Source organism: Rhinolophus sinicus, chromosome 16 (genome assembly GCF_057876585.1).
Source record: "Rhinolophus sinicus isolate RSI-liver-muscle chromosome 16, RSI-T2T, whole genome shotgun sequence".
Lineage (NCBI taxonomy): Eukaryota > Metazoa > Chordata > Mammalia > Chiroptera > Rhinolophidae > Rhinolophus > Rhinolophus sinicus.
Window position 1 is genome coordinate 133,209,629 of NC_142516.1, and position 17,872 is coordinate 133,227,500.

At 33.6% G+C, this 17,872-nt stretch overlaps 1 protein-coding gene across 1 annotated transcript in view; it reads right to left on the bottom strand.

Annotated features, from left to right (window-relative positions):
* Positions 1 to 17,872, bottom strand: part of ADAM2 (ADAM metallopeptidase domain 2) — a 100,994-nt gene that overhangs the window by 34,723 nt on the left and 48,399 nt on the right. The window contains exons 10-14 of the mRNA XM_019742046.3: positions 17,015 to 17,096; positions 13,127 to 13,263; positions 10,049 to 10,229; positions 8,109 to 8,207; positions 7,803 to 7,998 (exon numbers count right to left, since the gene is read on the bottom strand). Coding sequence (XP_019597605.3) covers positions 7,803 to 7,998; positions 8,109 to 8,207; positions 10,049 to 10,229; positions 13,127 to 13,263; positions 17,015 to 17,096 — 695 coding nt within the window. The remainder of the gene's footprint in view (positions 1 to 7,802; positions 7,999 to 8,108; positions 8,208 to 10,048; positions 10,230 to 13,126; positions 13,264 to 17,014; positions 17,097 to 17,872) is intronic.

Here is a 17,872-nt window from a genome sequence, read left to right on the forward strand (position 1 = left end):
GTGCTGTCCTTACCAGGTTTTGGTATCAGGGTAATGTTGGCCTCATAAAATGAGTTAGGGAATACTGTCTCTTCTTCAATTGTTTGGAAGAGTTTGAGAAGGACGGGTGTTAGATCCTCTTTGAATGTTTGGTAGAATTCACTAGTGAAGCCATCTGGTCCCGGACTTTTGCTTTTGGAAAAGTTTTGGATGACTGGTTCAATTTTGTTACTGGTGATCAGTCTGTTTAGATTTTTCAGTTCTTCATGGTTCAGCCTAGGAAGGCTATATGTTTCTAAGAACTTGTCCATTTCTTCCAGGTTACTAAATTTGGTGGCATATAGTCCTTCAATGATCCTTTGTATTTCTGTAAATCCGTGATAATTTTCCCTTTTTCATTTGTGATTTTGTTTAGTAGTGTCTTCTCTCTTTTTCTCTTAAAGCCTAGCCAAGGGATTGTCAATTTTGTTAATCTTTTCAACGAACCAGCTCTTTGTCACATTAATTTTTGCTATTGTCTTTTTGTTCTCTATTTCATTTAGTTCTGATCTGATTTTTATTATTTTCTTTCTTCTGCTGAACTTGGGTTTCATTTGCTCTCTTTTTCTAGTTCTTTAAGGTGTAACGTGAGGTTATTTATTTGCGATTTTTCTTGTTTCTCGAGATAGGCCTGTAAAGATATAAATTTCCCTCTTAAAACTGCTTTCACTGCATCCCAAAATTTTTGGTAGGATGTATTTTCATTCTCATTTGTTTCTATGTATGTTTTGATCTCTTCTCTAATTTCTTCTTTGACCCGGTCATTCTTTAAAAGTATGTTGTTTAATCTCCATGTATTTGTGTTTTTTCGTGCTTTCTTTTTACAGTTGATATCCAATTTCAAAGCCTTGTGATCAGAGATTATGCTTGGTATGATTTCAATCTTCTTAAATTTGCTGAGGTTAGTTTTATGTCCCACTATATGGTCTATCCTTAAGAATGTTCCATGTACAATAGAAAAAAAATGTATAGTCTGATGTTTTAGGATGAAGTGCTCTATAAATGTCAATTATGTCCATTTCTTCTAATGTGTCATTTAGGGCTGCTATTTCATTATTTATTTTCTGTTTGGATGATCTATCCATTGCTGTCAATGATGTATTTAGGTCCCCTAGTATAATTGTGTTTCGGTCAATTTCTCCCTTTAGTTCTGTTAGTAGTTGCTTGGTATATTTCGGTGCTCCCTGATTGGGGGCATAAATATTGATGACTGTTATGCCTTCTTGTTGTATTGTCCCCTTTACCATTATGAAATGTCCATCTTTGTCTCTTGTTACCTTTTTCACCCTGAAGTCTGTTTCATCTGATATCAGTATAGCTACACCTGATTTTCTCTGGGTACCATTTGCTTGGAGTGTCAATTTCCACCCTTTCATTTTGAGTCTATGCTTTTCCTTGTAGCTGAGATGTGTCGCTTGGAGACAGCATATGGTTGGATTTAGTTTTTTGATCCAATCTGCTGCTTTGTGCCTTTTTATTGGTGAATTCAGTGTATTTACATTTAGGGTGATTATTGATATGTGAGGATTTCCTGTCATTCTATCTTTAGTTTTCTGGTAAGACTGTGTCTCCATTGTTTCCTTGCCGTTTTGTTGTTTTCTATTATTTCTGTGTGGTGGTATTCTATGATGTTTTTCTTTGTATCTTCTTTTGTTACAGTATATATTTCAGTTCTGGATTTTTTTTGAGTGGCTACCCTTAAGTTTATGTAAAAGAAAGTTTGATATTTAGAGTATTCCATTTTCTTCAGCATGCCTACTTTCTCCATTCCCATATTCCGGTTCAGGCCTTCACTCTCCCCCCTTTTATGTTTTGGTTGCCACAAATTGTCCCTGTTGATGGTGGTCGCATAGCCTCCTTTAGTATTTCTTGTAGTGCAAGTCATGTATTAGAAAATTCCCTCAGTTTCTGTATGTCTGGAAAGGTCTTTATTCCTTCTTCATATCTAGAGGATATCTTTGCTGGGTATATTATTCTTGGCTCATAATTTCTCTCTTTCAATAGTTTGAATATTTGATTCCACTCCCTCCTGGCTTGTAGAGTTTCTGCTGAGAAATCTGATGATAATCTAATGGGCTTTCCTTTGTAGGTTACTGTCTTCTTTTCCCTGGCTGCCATGAGGATTCTTTCTTTGTCATTGATTTTTGACAGCTTCAATACAATGTGTCTTGGGGAAGGCCTGTTGGGGTTGAGGTAATTAGGGGTTCTATTTGCTTCTTGGATTCGAGGATCCAGTTCTTTCCACAAGTTTGGGGAGTTCTCATCGACTATTTGTTTGAATATACTCTCTGCTCCCTTCTCTCTTTCTTCTCAGTTTGGTATGACTATTATTCTTTTATTGCTCTTTCTGATGGAATCAGAAAATTTTTGTAGAATTCTTTCATTTATTTTAAGTCTCAAGTCTCTTTCTTCTTCCATCCATGTCATTTCCAGGTTTCTATCTTCGATGTCACTGATTCTTTACTCCATCTGGTCAACTCTACTACCTAAGCTAGCTATTTCATTAATTTCTTCTATAAAGTTCTTAATCTCCAGAAATTCTATTTGGTTCTTTTTTTAAATTTCAATATCTTTTGTAAAATGTTCATGTTGTTCTTTGATTGTGTTTCTGAGTTCATTATACTGCCTTTCTCTGTTTTCTTGAATCTCATTGAGTTTTTTCAGAACTGCAATCTTGAATTCTCTGTCATTTCCATATCTTTAAGTTGATTTTCTGGAGACTTTTCACTTTCTTTCTGAGCTGTCTTGTTGCCTTGGTTATTCATGGCAATTAATGATCTATTATTTCTCTTCAGAGACATCTACAGGACTGGGTTCTGCAAGAGGTTGATAGGAAGAGGTCTTTCTTTCGTTTCCCAGTATGTGTTTGTAGAGTGTTTTATTTTCTCTCCGGCTGTAGCCATGTTTTTCTCTCTCACACTGTAGTGTTATGTTTTGTTTTCTCTGCACTCTTCCAGCTTCTCACACAATGGGGTATTCCCTGGAAGGCGGACTTCTCCTCTGTTAACAGTTTTCCTGTGTCATAGGGTACCGCATCCCTGTGGGGATGCAGAGAACTTTTAAAGTTCCAAATCTCTTCCTGCACCAGATTCAGAGCTGGTGTTTTTCAGCAGTTCTGTTTACTCCTGCAGGGATCCGCCCACATAGGTAAGGACAGGAGTGGGGTGAGTTGTGAGAATTAGCCCAGAGCAATTGTAGGGACCACCACCACAGCCAGTTTGCTTCCACAATTCCGTCCTCTTTGCCAGGACTAGTTGGGCTGTGAATCTGTGTCTGTGGACCACAGTTCTCAGAACTGCAAATATTCTGTTCTTTTGATCTGACATTGCTACTGTTCTGTTTCTATCACAGGGCAGGTGGGAGCAGGTCGAGCTCTGGGAGGGTTGAGAGGAGGTGGTTAGTCTCAGTGCCTAAGGCGTCCATTCTCTGCTCGGTAGTGAGGGCTTAAACCACCATTTTCAGCCTTCTTCCCTCGGTCTTTGCTCAGAGGTCTCTGCCGTGAACGTTGGGTTCAGCCGTGTTATATGCTGTCCCCTCAGCCCTGTGGGCCATAAGCGGAGCCCTAGCAGTCCGAGTTCTTCCCTCTCCCTCAGCTGCGGTAGTTCTGGGATGCAGCGAGCTCGAAGCACTGAGCTAGGTCTTCGTCCTGCGCCCGCGCAGCTCCATCTCCTCACTTCTCCCTTCCCTCCTCCCCTGCTTGCACAATTTGCCCACCTTTAGGTGAATTCTTTTTTCCTTTAAAAGTTTTATGGGTTTTGCTTTACATATATGTCTATGATACATTTTAAGTTAATTCTTATGTTTGGTATGAAGTAGGGGTTTAAACTCATTCTTTTGCATGTGAATATACAGTTGTTCAAGCACTTTTGTTGAAAAGACTTGAAGGGTATTTTTGCTCATTAGAGATTTCTAGATGAGCACTTACTTTCTTTTAGCCTTTAAGAGATAACTTTACTTTGTCTTCTGGCATCTATAATTGTTGAGAAATGAGAAGTCTAACTCATTCCTGCTCTTTTAAAGATATTGTGTCTCCTGTGCTTTTGTTCTCTATTTTCTGGCAGTTTTGCTGTGATGTCTTTATGTGTTTTTAATTTTTATTAAATTTATTGGGGAGACATTGGTTAGGAAAATGATATAGGCTTTAAGTGTACAATTCTATAGTACATCATCTATGTATTAAATTGTGTTTACCACCCAAAGTAAAATCTTCCATCACTATATATTTGACTCCCTTTATCCTTAAGATTTTTAGAGCATCTTGAATTTGAGAGTTGACCTCTTTTGAAAATTATTGTTTTTTACCTTCTTAAATATTGTTTCTGTCTATTCATTATCTTATCGTTTTAAAAACTCCCTTTCCTGAGCTAGGCAGATTGTGTGAGGCAGTGATGACACAAATCCAATCAGGCAATTAAGCCAGGGCTGCAGTTCAGTTTTATTCTGTATTTTTCTCATTATCTTGGGTGTGGCCCTTGCAAGCTACTGATAGAGAGACTTGCAAGCCTTTACCTTTTCTTCACTGATAGTCAGCCAGGGAATCTCAGAACAGCTTTCCTAGTCTATGAAGTCTGACATTTAATTTCGCAAACTTGCCACTGTGCGCTCACACTGGCAGCACTGTACAAACAGTTCGGTAAGGTTTCATAACCTTGGTGTGTCAGTGTCTCACAGCTGTGTTAGTGTTGACATATGGTGGTGTCTTGCTGAGTGGCATTCATTATTGTTGCATGTTTTTCTGTGCCATCGCGAGAATGTCTGAGCTTGAATTAGAGCAGTGAAGAAACATTAAATTTCTTGTTAAATTTGGCAAGAGTGGAAGTGAAATCAGGGACATGTTAATTCAAGTTTATGGCGATAATGTCATGAAGAAAACTGCAGTGTACCAATGGATTAAACATTTTTCTGAGGGGAGAGAATGTGTCACTGATGAAGAGAGGTCCGGGCAGCCTGCAACAAGCAGAACTTACGAAAACATTGCAAAAATTCATTGAATCGTGTGTCAAAATCATTGGCTGACTGTGAGAAGCATAGCAGACAAAATAAACATTGATAGAGAAAGAGTTAGGAAAATCTTAACTGAAAATCTTGGCGTGAGAAAGGTGTGTGCAAAAATGGTCCTAAAGGAGCTCTTGCATCACCACAATGCACCAGCTCACACGGCACTATCTATGGGGGAGATTTTAGCCAGTAAACAAATAACTATTGGAACACCCTCCCTACTCACCTGATCTGGCCCCCAATGACTTCTTTCTTTACCCAAAGATAAAGGAAATATTGAAAGGAAGACATTTTGATGACATTCAGGACATCACGGGAAATACGACAACAGCTCTGATGGCGTTTCCAGAAAAAAAGAGTTCCAAAATTGCTTTGAAGAGTGGGCTAGGTGCTGGCTTCAGTGCATAGCTTCCCAAGGTGGCCTTAGTGATATTCAGCAATGAAGTATGTAGCACTTTTTCTAGGATGAGTTCGTGAACTTAATTGTCAGACCTGGTACTAACACAGGCATTTCAAAATGTAGCAAAAGCTTTTAGGAAGTTAAGATTTTCTCGGTAGGATTCCTTCACCATTTGGTCTTTTATCATCTTCAGGGAAATTTATAATCCCTTTTTAATATTTTTCACCTAATTGACCAAGTTCCTGAGCAATTTCAGAGCTCTGGAATGCCTCATTGGATAAAATGGTCTACGGTTTTGACAGCCCCCCCTTCAATTGCAACTGCTAAAAGTTTTTTATTTTATCTTTGTTTTCTAGTAGAATATCTCTATTTTCAGAATTTGAAAATGTTCCCAGGGACGTAAATGGCTGACAGTTGTCCCCTAAGATAAGCAAAGTTTCTCCCTGTGGGACTTTAAAACATTAGCCTGTCTTTGGTTTCACTGTACTCTAATGCCTTTAAAAATATCATCAATGAAGTGTATCTTGATTTTTCTAGTAATTTTCTTATAGTTGGATCTGTCACTACTTGATACACCCTTTCCTTAAATTTAATATTTAATACAGGCTTTACATTTGATGTGATTGCTAAATATTTATATGTAAATAAACTATCTTAGTATTTGTTTTCCTATCGTATATTCTGTTTTACTCTTTCTTAAGGGTTAATCAAATATTGTTATTGCTTTTGTTTTATCCATTTTTATTAGCTTTTAGTTTCACATTATTTTATTGTTCTTCTTATAGTTATCTTAGATTATAAACAAATATTTGACTTATTCCAATTTTTAATTTCTTTCTGTGCTGCATTTTATTGGGATGATAAATTTTGTTTGGTATTTGATTTCTGGTGAAACTTTTATGATTTTTGTTCTAGAGGTTAACATATTTTTAACATATTAATAGCTTAATTTCATACTACTTTTTATCTTTTAAAAATGTATATATATACTTATCTTTTATATTTTAGAAGATACGTATATTAATCAGCAATGACTTTTACTAATTTCTGTGATTATCATTCTTCTTGCTTAATTCTTCTTTCTCCTGGTTTAATCTCTTAGTCTCCTTTATATGGGATATCATTCACAACCAATTCCACAGAGATGAATTTGGAAAGCAAATTATCTGAGTTCAAATGCTTTAGTATACTTACCACATACCCCCCCTTTTTTCCTTTCTTTCTTTTTTTTTTTTTTTTTTTTTTGATGTATTTTTAACATAGGGATGAATTTCTCAATTCGATCTGTCAGCTTAAACAGAAGTTCTACCTTTTTAGTTATTTAACCAATGTGTTCATTTATTTTTCAACTTTAACCAGTATACCTTTCAGTTCATGGTCTTCTTCCAACCCTCTCTATAGATAGATAGACAGATAGATAGATAGATAGATAGATAGATAGATAGATAGATAGATAGATAGATAGATAGATAGATTCATTTATCTATCTTTTAAAAATTTCCTCACAGTGATTACAAGTCACCTGCTATCTCAGGAGAACACTTTTTCATTCTGTAAGTTTCTTTCCTTGTGTTTTTGTATTGCTTGTCTTCAAGTCAATATTCATTCTGATTGTATGTTCATTTTGAGAGTTGATAATTACTTCGCAACTCCTTTTTACACAGAAATTAGAGTACGCATTGCTACTTGTTCCAGTTGAATGATGGTTTGATCCATCTGGCTGTTTCTATAAATTTCCTAAAGATTTCCTCTGTCAATTGCTTTTGATTCCTCTGATATAGACATGAAATACTGTTGCAATTGCTGCTGTTTCCATCTTCTTCAGCAAATTATTCCATATATATTTTGTATTATGGTTTTCCTTATGGTTTTCAACCACAGTGAACAACATTTTTCAATCATTTCCTCATTCCTGGATTTTTCAGGAATCCTCTAGGATTTTTCATGAGTTATCGTTGTAGTTTCCTGGTATGAATGTGTGCATCTATTACTGTGTGTCTGTATGTGTAGTTTAAATTGTATTCATATACCAACTTATATTTATGATCTTTTTCATGTCCATAGGCATATGTATTTATTCTATATTTACTAAAAAAACTGTGGCTATGGAGTGAGAGAAGGAAGTGCAACTTGTGTTCGGTCTGCCTTCTTCCTTCTTAAATGCACATCCTGTAGACTTTGAATCTTTCCCTTTATTATTTTGTGGAAATAATTTAGAATTTTAATCTCAGAGAATTTGTATGATTTTTTTTCCCTTAAAGTATTCCTCTTTCTGTAATCCTTGAAATTTGCATTATTTAAAAAAAATCACAATTACATATCAACATCTATTTGTTTTCGGTTTTCAGAAAAATGCATATATAGGAAATCAAATTAGAATAAATACCTTCACCAAATGTGTCCGTACATTGTTTTGTTCCACTTACACATATTCCATCCAGACAGAGCCATTGATTCATGCTACATGGATAACCATTAAGAACAAAAAAGTCATCTTGACATGATGCAGATGATCCATTGCAATATTCAGGGAGATCACATTCATTGACGGAAACCCTGCAATCTTGTCCTTTTGCCTTATACTGATGGGGTGAGGTAAATGACATTGAATAGAGCGAATGTGAATACATAAATATGTTAAAGAATAACTTTACTTATGTAGGTAATATGAAAATTTTAAGAATACTCTTACCTGACAATTTTCACAGCATTGTCCATCATCACAATTGTAACCGGCTTTTAGTGTACATGAGGCAGCCTCACAGCATTTGTTTTGCTGAGCATCACACTGCTGAAAGGCAAATCGCATGCTCTTAAGGTATCTTTTAACTTTTATTTATGTTGGATATGTATTTTAATGATAACAAAATAGAAAACAGTGTGTATATATATGTGTATCTATATCTATATCTATATCTATATCTATATCTATATCTATATCTATATCTATATCTATATCTATATCATCTATGTTGTCTATCCTATAGATAGATGCTTAACTTATATGTTAGCAAACAGAAAAAAATAAACCAACGTATTCATTCATGTATTTAACAGGAATTTATTAGTTACCTACAATGTGCTAGACTACATTTTTTATATCCCTACAGTAGATTTGACTACATTGGTAGTAGGATTATCTGAAGTCCTGGAGTCCACCCAAGCTGACATCAAGAGCTCTGGCTCTTGTAGACAGAGATAGTTAAATATAAGACATGAAATAAAAGTTAAGATCTAACAATTTCATTATAGTAATTACTCATTATAGTAATTACTCAGTTCTTACTCATCCTTGATGAGTCTACTGTATTTTAATAAGTCTGTAACTTTACGAGTTATTCAAAGTTTACTTTACTTTTAATTCTCTAAAGATGAAGAGCTAGAAAATGATGTTTCTTAACATGATTGAAATTATCACCTTTATATCACTCATCCATATTTTATGATTCCTTGTTTTATGTTATAATTCATTTATGGCCATTGGTTCTGTTTTTTAAAATTCTATTATTAGGCTTAATAAAAGCAACAGATAAGAAAGGAGAAGGCTGGAAACATGATGAATTCATGCATATGTGCACACACACACACATACACTTTTTAAATTCCCAGGGATTTGAAACAGGGTTGATTGGGCCAAAAATTTCAATAAGCTACACAAAAATCAATCAAAAATTTCCATAGTCTTAATATGAGTTATAGCATGCATGCACTCACTAGGGCACACGAAATTTGCAGTATTTTCCAGCACTATTCTGCCTAATCTATGTCATTGCTATTGCTGTCTATATGGCATTCCAGAGGGTTAAGTTATATAACAGTGATTTGGGACTCAATTATATGATATTTGCTAGAGCTAAGATACACTACCATCAATTTTTATTAGAAATTTTCAAGGTGTTTCCATTCAGACCCAAACAAACAAAAACATGTGGGTGCTGGGTAATAATTTCTTATAATAAAAGCACATCACCCAACTATGTATAAAAATACACACTTTTCATGTTGGGGAGGGAACACAAGAATGACCTTAGCTACTGCTACAGGGAACGCTGAACTCCATTCATGTCATCTTGATTCTCTCAGGTCCATACCACTCACTCTGAGTCTCACAATCTCTCGCTCCCTCGTTGCATTCCTTTTTCTCTACTCTTCCCACCTCCCTCTGATCCAGCAGCTTTTTCTAAGTTTCTGTGGGTTCAAAAGCTGGCTTTTATGGATTATGTATTTCCAAATCTTTTTTACTTAAATATTGACCTGGATTAAACTACTCAAAGCCAGAAATGTGCCTCTTATGTTTTCTTAATCAACTATAAAAGTTTATATCTATCTTTTTGAATGGCAGAGGATTTTAGGTTAACAAGAAATAATAGGGAAGACTCACAAGGACAAGTTTAAACTTAGGTCAATTTAGCTATAGGATTAATAACTTTGAAAATCACTTGTATGGATAATATACAAACCACTGAATCTGTATACCAGTATATAAATGCACTCACTAGTTTATTATAATCCCTATATGTCTTCTTAAATTCATTGTAAAGAAGTGAGTTTGATAAATGATGGAAAATGGCAGGGTACCACTACAAAAATTAATAATTTTATTAATTTATATGCTTCCCAATGAGTACCAACCTCCTGAGTCCCACAGTCACATTGTTCTCCTTGTTCCACTTTTCCATTACCACAAACTGCAGCTTTATATGATGGATCTAAACGTGGCTGGTTTTGAAGACATTGGGATTGTGGCTTTGAAATAAAACGTGCAAAATCTTCCATACTGCAGTTACTAAAGATCTTCACACCACTGGAATGACTAAAAACACATCAAACATCAAATTTTTATGTAAACCTTGCTTCTATAAACTACTAGCCTTGGAATAAAACTATTTAATAGCATTCTACAACAGACAAAAGGCTCAATTTAGTTAATGTCAAACTTTCACTATCTGTGCATAAGTCAACAGTGCAAGCATTTAAATATTTTCAATAGGAATAAATAATCAATAAAATTGTATTGATTCTTATAGTACAATTATTTGTGACATTGATTTCTCTTGTAGCGCCTACCTCACAGAGTGGTCCATCTCTGTTTTATTTGTTGTTTTCTTTTCCGTTCATGGCTTCTAAATATTATAATGCCCTTGTACTGATAAAAGAGATTAGGCTTTTCCCTTTTTTATATTTACTCACAGGTAATCTTATTCCATTATAGGTTTTAATAACACCAATACCTGACAGCTCAGATATTGGTTTTTCTAACTCAAACTTATCACCTAAACTCCAGAGTCCAATATCCAATTCTTTACTCAGTGTTTACACAAACAGAGAGAACATTTTAAAGCACAAATTTAGCGTACTACTACCCTTACTATTCTTTATTCCCTTAGTGACATTTATTTTTCTTCAAAATATTTATCAGTAACTGGAATATTATTTATTGATAGGTTGACTGAACATCTTGTCCTACTAGTTTTTTAGCTCTAGGAGAAAAGGTATTCTGACTGTTTTGTTCACTAACACAGAGTTAAGAGTTCAATGACTGTTTTTTAAAAAGGAATGAATGCATAGTTAAAACTATCTCTTATATAGTAGATTCTTTGGTTGCTGCTTCATTATAATTTTTATTATTCTGAATAGTATTATTCTGAATAGTGTTAGTCTGAATAGGTAAAAATTATAATGATGAAGGTCTATAATTTGATGGCAGATATAGCTAATGTGAAGTTATTATATTTTAAATCCATAGACTTAAATCCTACTCACTCAGATTATTACAGAAAAAGTGTTATTCATATGAGGACTATGAACAAATTAAGGAGTTTTGAATAAACTACCAATTTTGGTATTTTTGTTGTTGTCACATCCTGGTTGAACATACCCTTCAGTTATAGTAACCATATCTAATGGATTTATTACTACACTGCCAGCAATTTAAATGATTTCTATCTCAATGCCAAAAACCAAAAGGGGAAAATGTGTAGAACTTTAATATTACAGAGAACCAGGCAATGCAAGATATCGTTGCTCTGTGGAACTGGCCCATAGAGGATATACTTTCTGGTAATGAAATTAATGTTACCATTAAAAAGAAAATATTAATCATAATTATATCCAATTGGAGAATTTATTTGCAGTGTGAATCTTTGCATAGATTTGCTGGCTATTCCCATTTCCCTTTCTCTCATCTTTTCTTGATAATAGAGTCTCTGATTTTCAGTTCAATACATAACTTCCTTGTATACTGACTACATTTTTTTTTTTTTTTAGCTTTTTGTAAAGTTAGGAATGGGCATATATATAGGTTAGATAATTGGCTTAAAATGAAGCCATCAATTTAAGTTCTAGGAAATAATGTTGAGAGCTATGCTTTTATGTCCCCCTTTATCTACTGATAACTATAAATTTGGTTAATTCTTGTAGTTAAAGCTTCCATTATGAGCTATGACGTGATCTTGAGAATGGAAGCCACTTGTAGAAATCAATGTGAAATTATACTGTGAAATGCCAAACAAGTAATATAATGCTAGTTTTCCAAAGTGAAAAGAAACTTTTCTTTGTTTTAAGCCATTATTACTTTCGGTTTTCTGTAATTCCCAGCCAAATATAAGTAAAATTCTGTCTCAATAAATACAGGTCTCAGTCAGAATATTGCTGTTTTAGTCACATTTCAAACACGTATTTCCTCACTATAACATTGCAAAGCATTGACCATAGAATACAATGTTCTCATTACAATGAGATAGAGAATAATAGAATGGAGCATCTTTTCTTAATCCACAAGCAAAACACATCTCCCATATTCTGAATTTTTAGAAGAAGCAATACTATTAGAAATAAAATTAATAAAATCTGTCTTCAAATATAATTTTAAAGAAATTATTAGAGGCATCTGAATAACTAACTAAAAACAGAATAATAACACCTCAACACATACTTTTACTATGAAGTATGTACAGCATGGAGACAATCAAGAAAAAATGGAAAACAAGAGAGATTTAAAAATTATATTATTAAATAAGTCTCAATAAACTTTAAAATTATATAAATGTCTAATCACTATGTTGTACACCTGAAACTCATATAAAATAATATTGAATGTCAGTGGTATTTGAAACATAAAAAATAAAAAGTGAGGCATTTCAATTTAAAAAAAAAGGAAAAGAAAGATAGTTTTTTCTAAATAACTGACTAGTCTTTATTCTATAAGAATAATGATGATAATAATAGCAAACAAATTCACTATGTCTTTAAGGCATGATAAGGATACTGCAAAAGACCTTCCCTAATGACAAAGAGAAAGCTGAAAAACAGCATCTATGAAATCAATAGATGGCAAGACCTCAGACTGAGCCAGGGCAGAATGAAGGAGATTCATGCAGACAAGGCCGTACTAATAAATCATTCTTGTATAATGATCAGAAGCCTGTATTTCGCTTATCTAATAAGGCCTTAAGTTATAGAATCATGCAAGTACACATACTGATTAATGTAAGGTTAGATCACATATGACAAAGCAAGTATGGTCTTAGATTAGGAGATATTGAGATAGATATGCAGCATGGAAATTGGATAATATATTTTGACCTGGGCATCATTGGTCACAGATTATATTCGATCATTATTAATTATTTTCACAGTTTAAACTTTCTTTAAATATACCAAACATATATAAACTGTATATGTAAAGCATATAAAAGTAAAGCATCTTACATTGCTTCTGGATTCATTATGCAGACAGACGATGGGCACTGGCATTTGTTAATATCATCATAAGTTATTCCCATACTAAGGCTCAGTAATTGAGCTATAATAACTGCAAGTGATTCCAGACTTATGGTTCTGGGATGCTGGGGAAAAAAATTACATGTACATATTCACTGTTTAGAAGATAACTCACCTACTGAGAGAATAATGTAATTATTAAAAATCATCACGAAATAAAATGGAACAGAGGCTTCTAATATATTAGCCATAGAACTGCCATCCATGTTGGCCTAATATGTTATTATCAATATAAGAAATATATGAACATTGAAATCTGAAATTTTACCAAAATCTAAATGTATGTATGGTGCACTTGGTGGCATCAGAAAAAGAAAAAAAATTTCCCCAATAACTTAGTTATACAAAACAGTAATTATAGCCATATTTGTTCTCACAAAATAAAATTTTTAAAGATACACATATATAGTATTAAATTATTAACAGGTTGTGTTCAATTATAAGTTGATTATTTAAAAATGATATTTTATATAAATGTTCCATTCTTCTTTTTTAAAAAAAAAATCACAAATTAACTCATTGAATTAATTTATATTTTGGTAATAACGACTGATCATTAGAATGCCAACTTTCCACAGTTGTTTAAACTTTATTTTCAAAATTAAAATGCCTTTATCATTTTCTTTTTGTAAAAGTAAGATGCTTATTATAGCACATTTTGACCATACTAACATATGCAGTTTAAGAAAAATCCACAAATCACAGTACCTCCTCAAATATATATAATAACATTTTAATGAGTATACTTTAAGATAGGTTTGTAGGAATATATTTTGGTATCTTTATCTTCTGTTTGCTTCTCCAAATCAACGTTCCATCATTTTCTACTCTGCTCTCTAGCCCAGGACGACAAATGGACTATGTCAAAGGGTTCCTGTGCCCTCTGCTTTACTTTGATTGGGTCTAATGGGGAGGAGAGGGTGAGAAAAGTGCAAGGTATTTATTACCAGGGCATCTATGATAGCCTGAACCCTTGAGTGGAGGTCTCTTCCTTCTGTCTGTGACCCTAATAGAATGTCCTTTCCTTCAAGCCTGGGTGACAAATTAAATATCTTTATTACTAGCCCTGAGATACTGAAAAGTCCCTACTTCTGTCATGCACATTGATAAAATGTCCCTTTCTCAAATTACCACAGTTGAAAGTACCATCCATTTTCAGAGAGAATAAGGGAGAGGAAAAGAAGAATAAGAAGACAAAGAGGAGGTGGAAGAGGAGGAAGAGGAGGAGAAAGGAGGGAAGGGAGAAGATGGGGGAGAGTGGGAGGGGAAAGGGAGGAAAGAATGTTGGATTCTGTGGAATAGAAAATGAAGGATTCTGATAAATTTCAATAATGTAAATAATAAGATATCATACATAATATAATAAATGATAAGACATTATGTTATTAGAGTAATTATTTTAGATTTTCTTGTTTCCAGGATATTGTAGAAAAGTCCTGGCAACCATTCAATCAATGTAGCTTTATAATTGTTTCTCTGTCTCCCCTGTTCCCTGTTACCTATTATAACTCAGTAAGATGGAAATAACAACATCCAAAGTTTCACTTTAGTTATTTTTATAAAAACAGTCATCAGCACTCCCCTGTGCAATTGTTCCTTTATTCTCGATCTTCTTACTTGTGTGCATATATTCTAGTCTTTCCTTTCATTGTATGATAGGATCAAAGATATGATTTTGTATTTGAGATGACATCTCACAGTTCTGGAGATTAAAAGTGCAAGATCTTCATTTGTTGGTCTTGTTCTTTTGTTGTTTTCAGTTTGATATACCACACATCAGTGCAATGAAGAAACAAAAACTCATAGACACAGACAATAGTTTAGTGGTTAACAGAGAGTATGAGGGAAGGAGGGGATAGATGAGGGTAAAGGGAGCCAAATATATAGTGATGGAAAGAACGACTCTGGGTGGTGAACACACAATGTGATATATAGAGGATATATTATAGACCTGTATACCTGAAACCTATGTAACTTTACTAACAATTGTCACCCAGTAAACTTTAATTTAAAAAAAGAAGTGCAAGGTCAAGGTGACAGCAGGGTAGGTATCTGGTGAGTTTTCTCTTCCTGGCTTGTAGAAGGCTGCCTTTTCAGTGTCCTCACATAGCCTTCTTCAGTGTATGCACAGATAGATATCTCTGTTGTCTTTTCCTCTTTTCATAAGGACACCCATCCTATTGTGTTAGAGGCCCACTCTTATAACCTCTTTTTGGTCAACATACAGTTTTTGAGATCCATCAATGTTGACTGTAATTTTTTTTTTTCATTGCTAACAATATGTGAATATACCACACGTAAACCATTTCAGGGATAGGAGGACTCAGTATTGTTAAGACTTCAATGTCTTTCAAATTGGCCTAAAGATGAAATTCAAAACCAATCAAAATCCAAGCAATTTTTGTTGAAGTTGACAAGCTGATTTTAAAATGGTAATGCAGAATACTTAGAATACCTAAATCAGTCTGAAGAAATAGAAATAGGATTTATACTACCATTTTTGATGATTTATTATAAAACTATAGTTATTAAGACAATGTGTTGGTGGTGAAAAGACAGACTATACCAATGATCATAAAAGACTCCAGAAAGAGAGTAGAAATATGATGTCCTGATTAATATAATAAAGGCACCAATTGGGGACTATGTAGGAAGAGTGGTGCGTGTTTAATATCAGAATGCAGAGCTTCAACTGTTGACTTCAACATCTCACTACTGGGCATATCGACAGCTGCTGATTTTTCCAGTGAAAGGTCAGGCAACGATTATCCCAATGAAATGTGGAGAATAAGAAAGAAGATTAGGACGCTCTTCTCTGTTCACTCCTCTCTCTACAGAGACCACTGCCCTTTACCATGAGCCACATACTTTTCAGTAAATGATGGCATTTACTTCTTCTTAGTAGCTAGCCTGGATTTAGAGAGAACGAGTTCTGCTTTTCTTTTTGTTAATCCTGCTTCATGTGAGAGTCTTATGATTTTTCCATATTGTAGCTGACTGGGTAAATCAGCCAAATTCCAGCTTTTCAGACTAGGCAATGACTTTCTTATAAATAAATATAAGCCACATTTTCCAAACTGTGATGTATGAATTTTAAAGTTGAAATTTGTGTCTCTATTTGATTGATTCATCTTTTTATATCTTCACTTAGCTTCATTTAACTTGTTCCCTGAACTAAGATTATTATGCATTGCCTCCCTCAAATTCCAGCAGACATTGTACACACACACACACACACACACACACACACACACACACACAAAGTCAAGCTCTATATGTCAGAAAAACCATAGCATTATGAAAGAGGAGCAAAATCATACCAATTTTAAGTACACCAAAATTTTCTACTAAGATAAATAATGCCAATTAGGGCATTTGATTCTATTATTCTTCACCTGTGCCCCATGAAACAATTTAAAAGAATTGATAGTTTCAAAGGTTTTATTTTAATCTGTTTCATAAATATATTAGCTTCATAATTAAGAAAACATTCAAAATATAAGCTTGAAATTAAAATCAATTAATGATTAAATATTGAGCACATGAAAATTCATGAGCATTTTATAAGACTAAAATAGATCACTATCTTAACTTTCTAAAAAGGATATTTTGAACTCATGAGAGGAAAATGGTAAGTTCAATGAGGACTTGTTATAGTTCAAACATTTCTCTCAGCAGCAAGGACAAAGATTTCTAGATTCATTATGCAAATTTTAATATACTTTGAAATAATAAAATAAGGAAATATTTAATTACATATGATCTAAATAGCATTCTACTTACACATCTTAGCCAAGTAAATTAAACCATACCAACCAGAGCAATACCTCCTCCATATTGGCTATCGCACATCTTCCCTTGAAAGGTTGCACCAACATACTTTGATTTTTCTCTGTAACTTAAGTTTAAAAAAGATCATAATCATACAATTTTGTAAAACTAAACAATTAATATTGAATTTCCCTAATATAGCTTTTGTTTTGCATAGTTATACAATAAATTCATACATATTTCCACGTAACATTAGAATAACAAAGCATAGGGAGTGACTAAATGTGTCTGCTTCTTTTGAAACCAACAAAATAGATTTAAAAAACAAACAATATGAAGTGTATTCTCATATGAAATTTAAAAAGATAATGAAGATTTTGTTATAAGAGGGTCAAATATATGGTGATGGAAGGAGAACTGACTATGGGTGGTGAAGACACAATGCAATATATAGATGATGTATAAGTATTATACAATTGTACACTTGACCTATGTAATTTTACTAATCAATGTAACCCCAATAAATTTAATAAAAAATAATAAATAATTCCTAAAATATCAAAGTAATAAAAATAAACACAATTTTTTAAATTTAGAAAAATAAGGCAATGCATTTTATAAATAGGCAGAATCACTTTATGGACTGAAGTTTCCCCTTAATCAGACAGAATTAGTTTGCCAGAGGCATGCAAATGTATGACATTTTTGTGGGGCAGAAAATAATTTAAAATATTATGATTTTTTAATCATATGTATGATTTTAAATAATACAATAATATGTATATAGGTTCTGACCATTAATAAAAGAACAAAAAGCTTATTAAATACAAAGGGAAGCTTCTATTATGGAAAATGCAGCATAGTGTGAATGTGGTGTGTTGGAGATGTTTAAATATACAATAG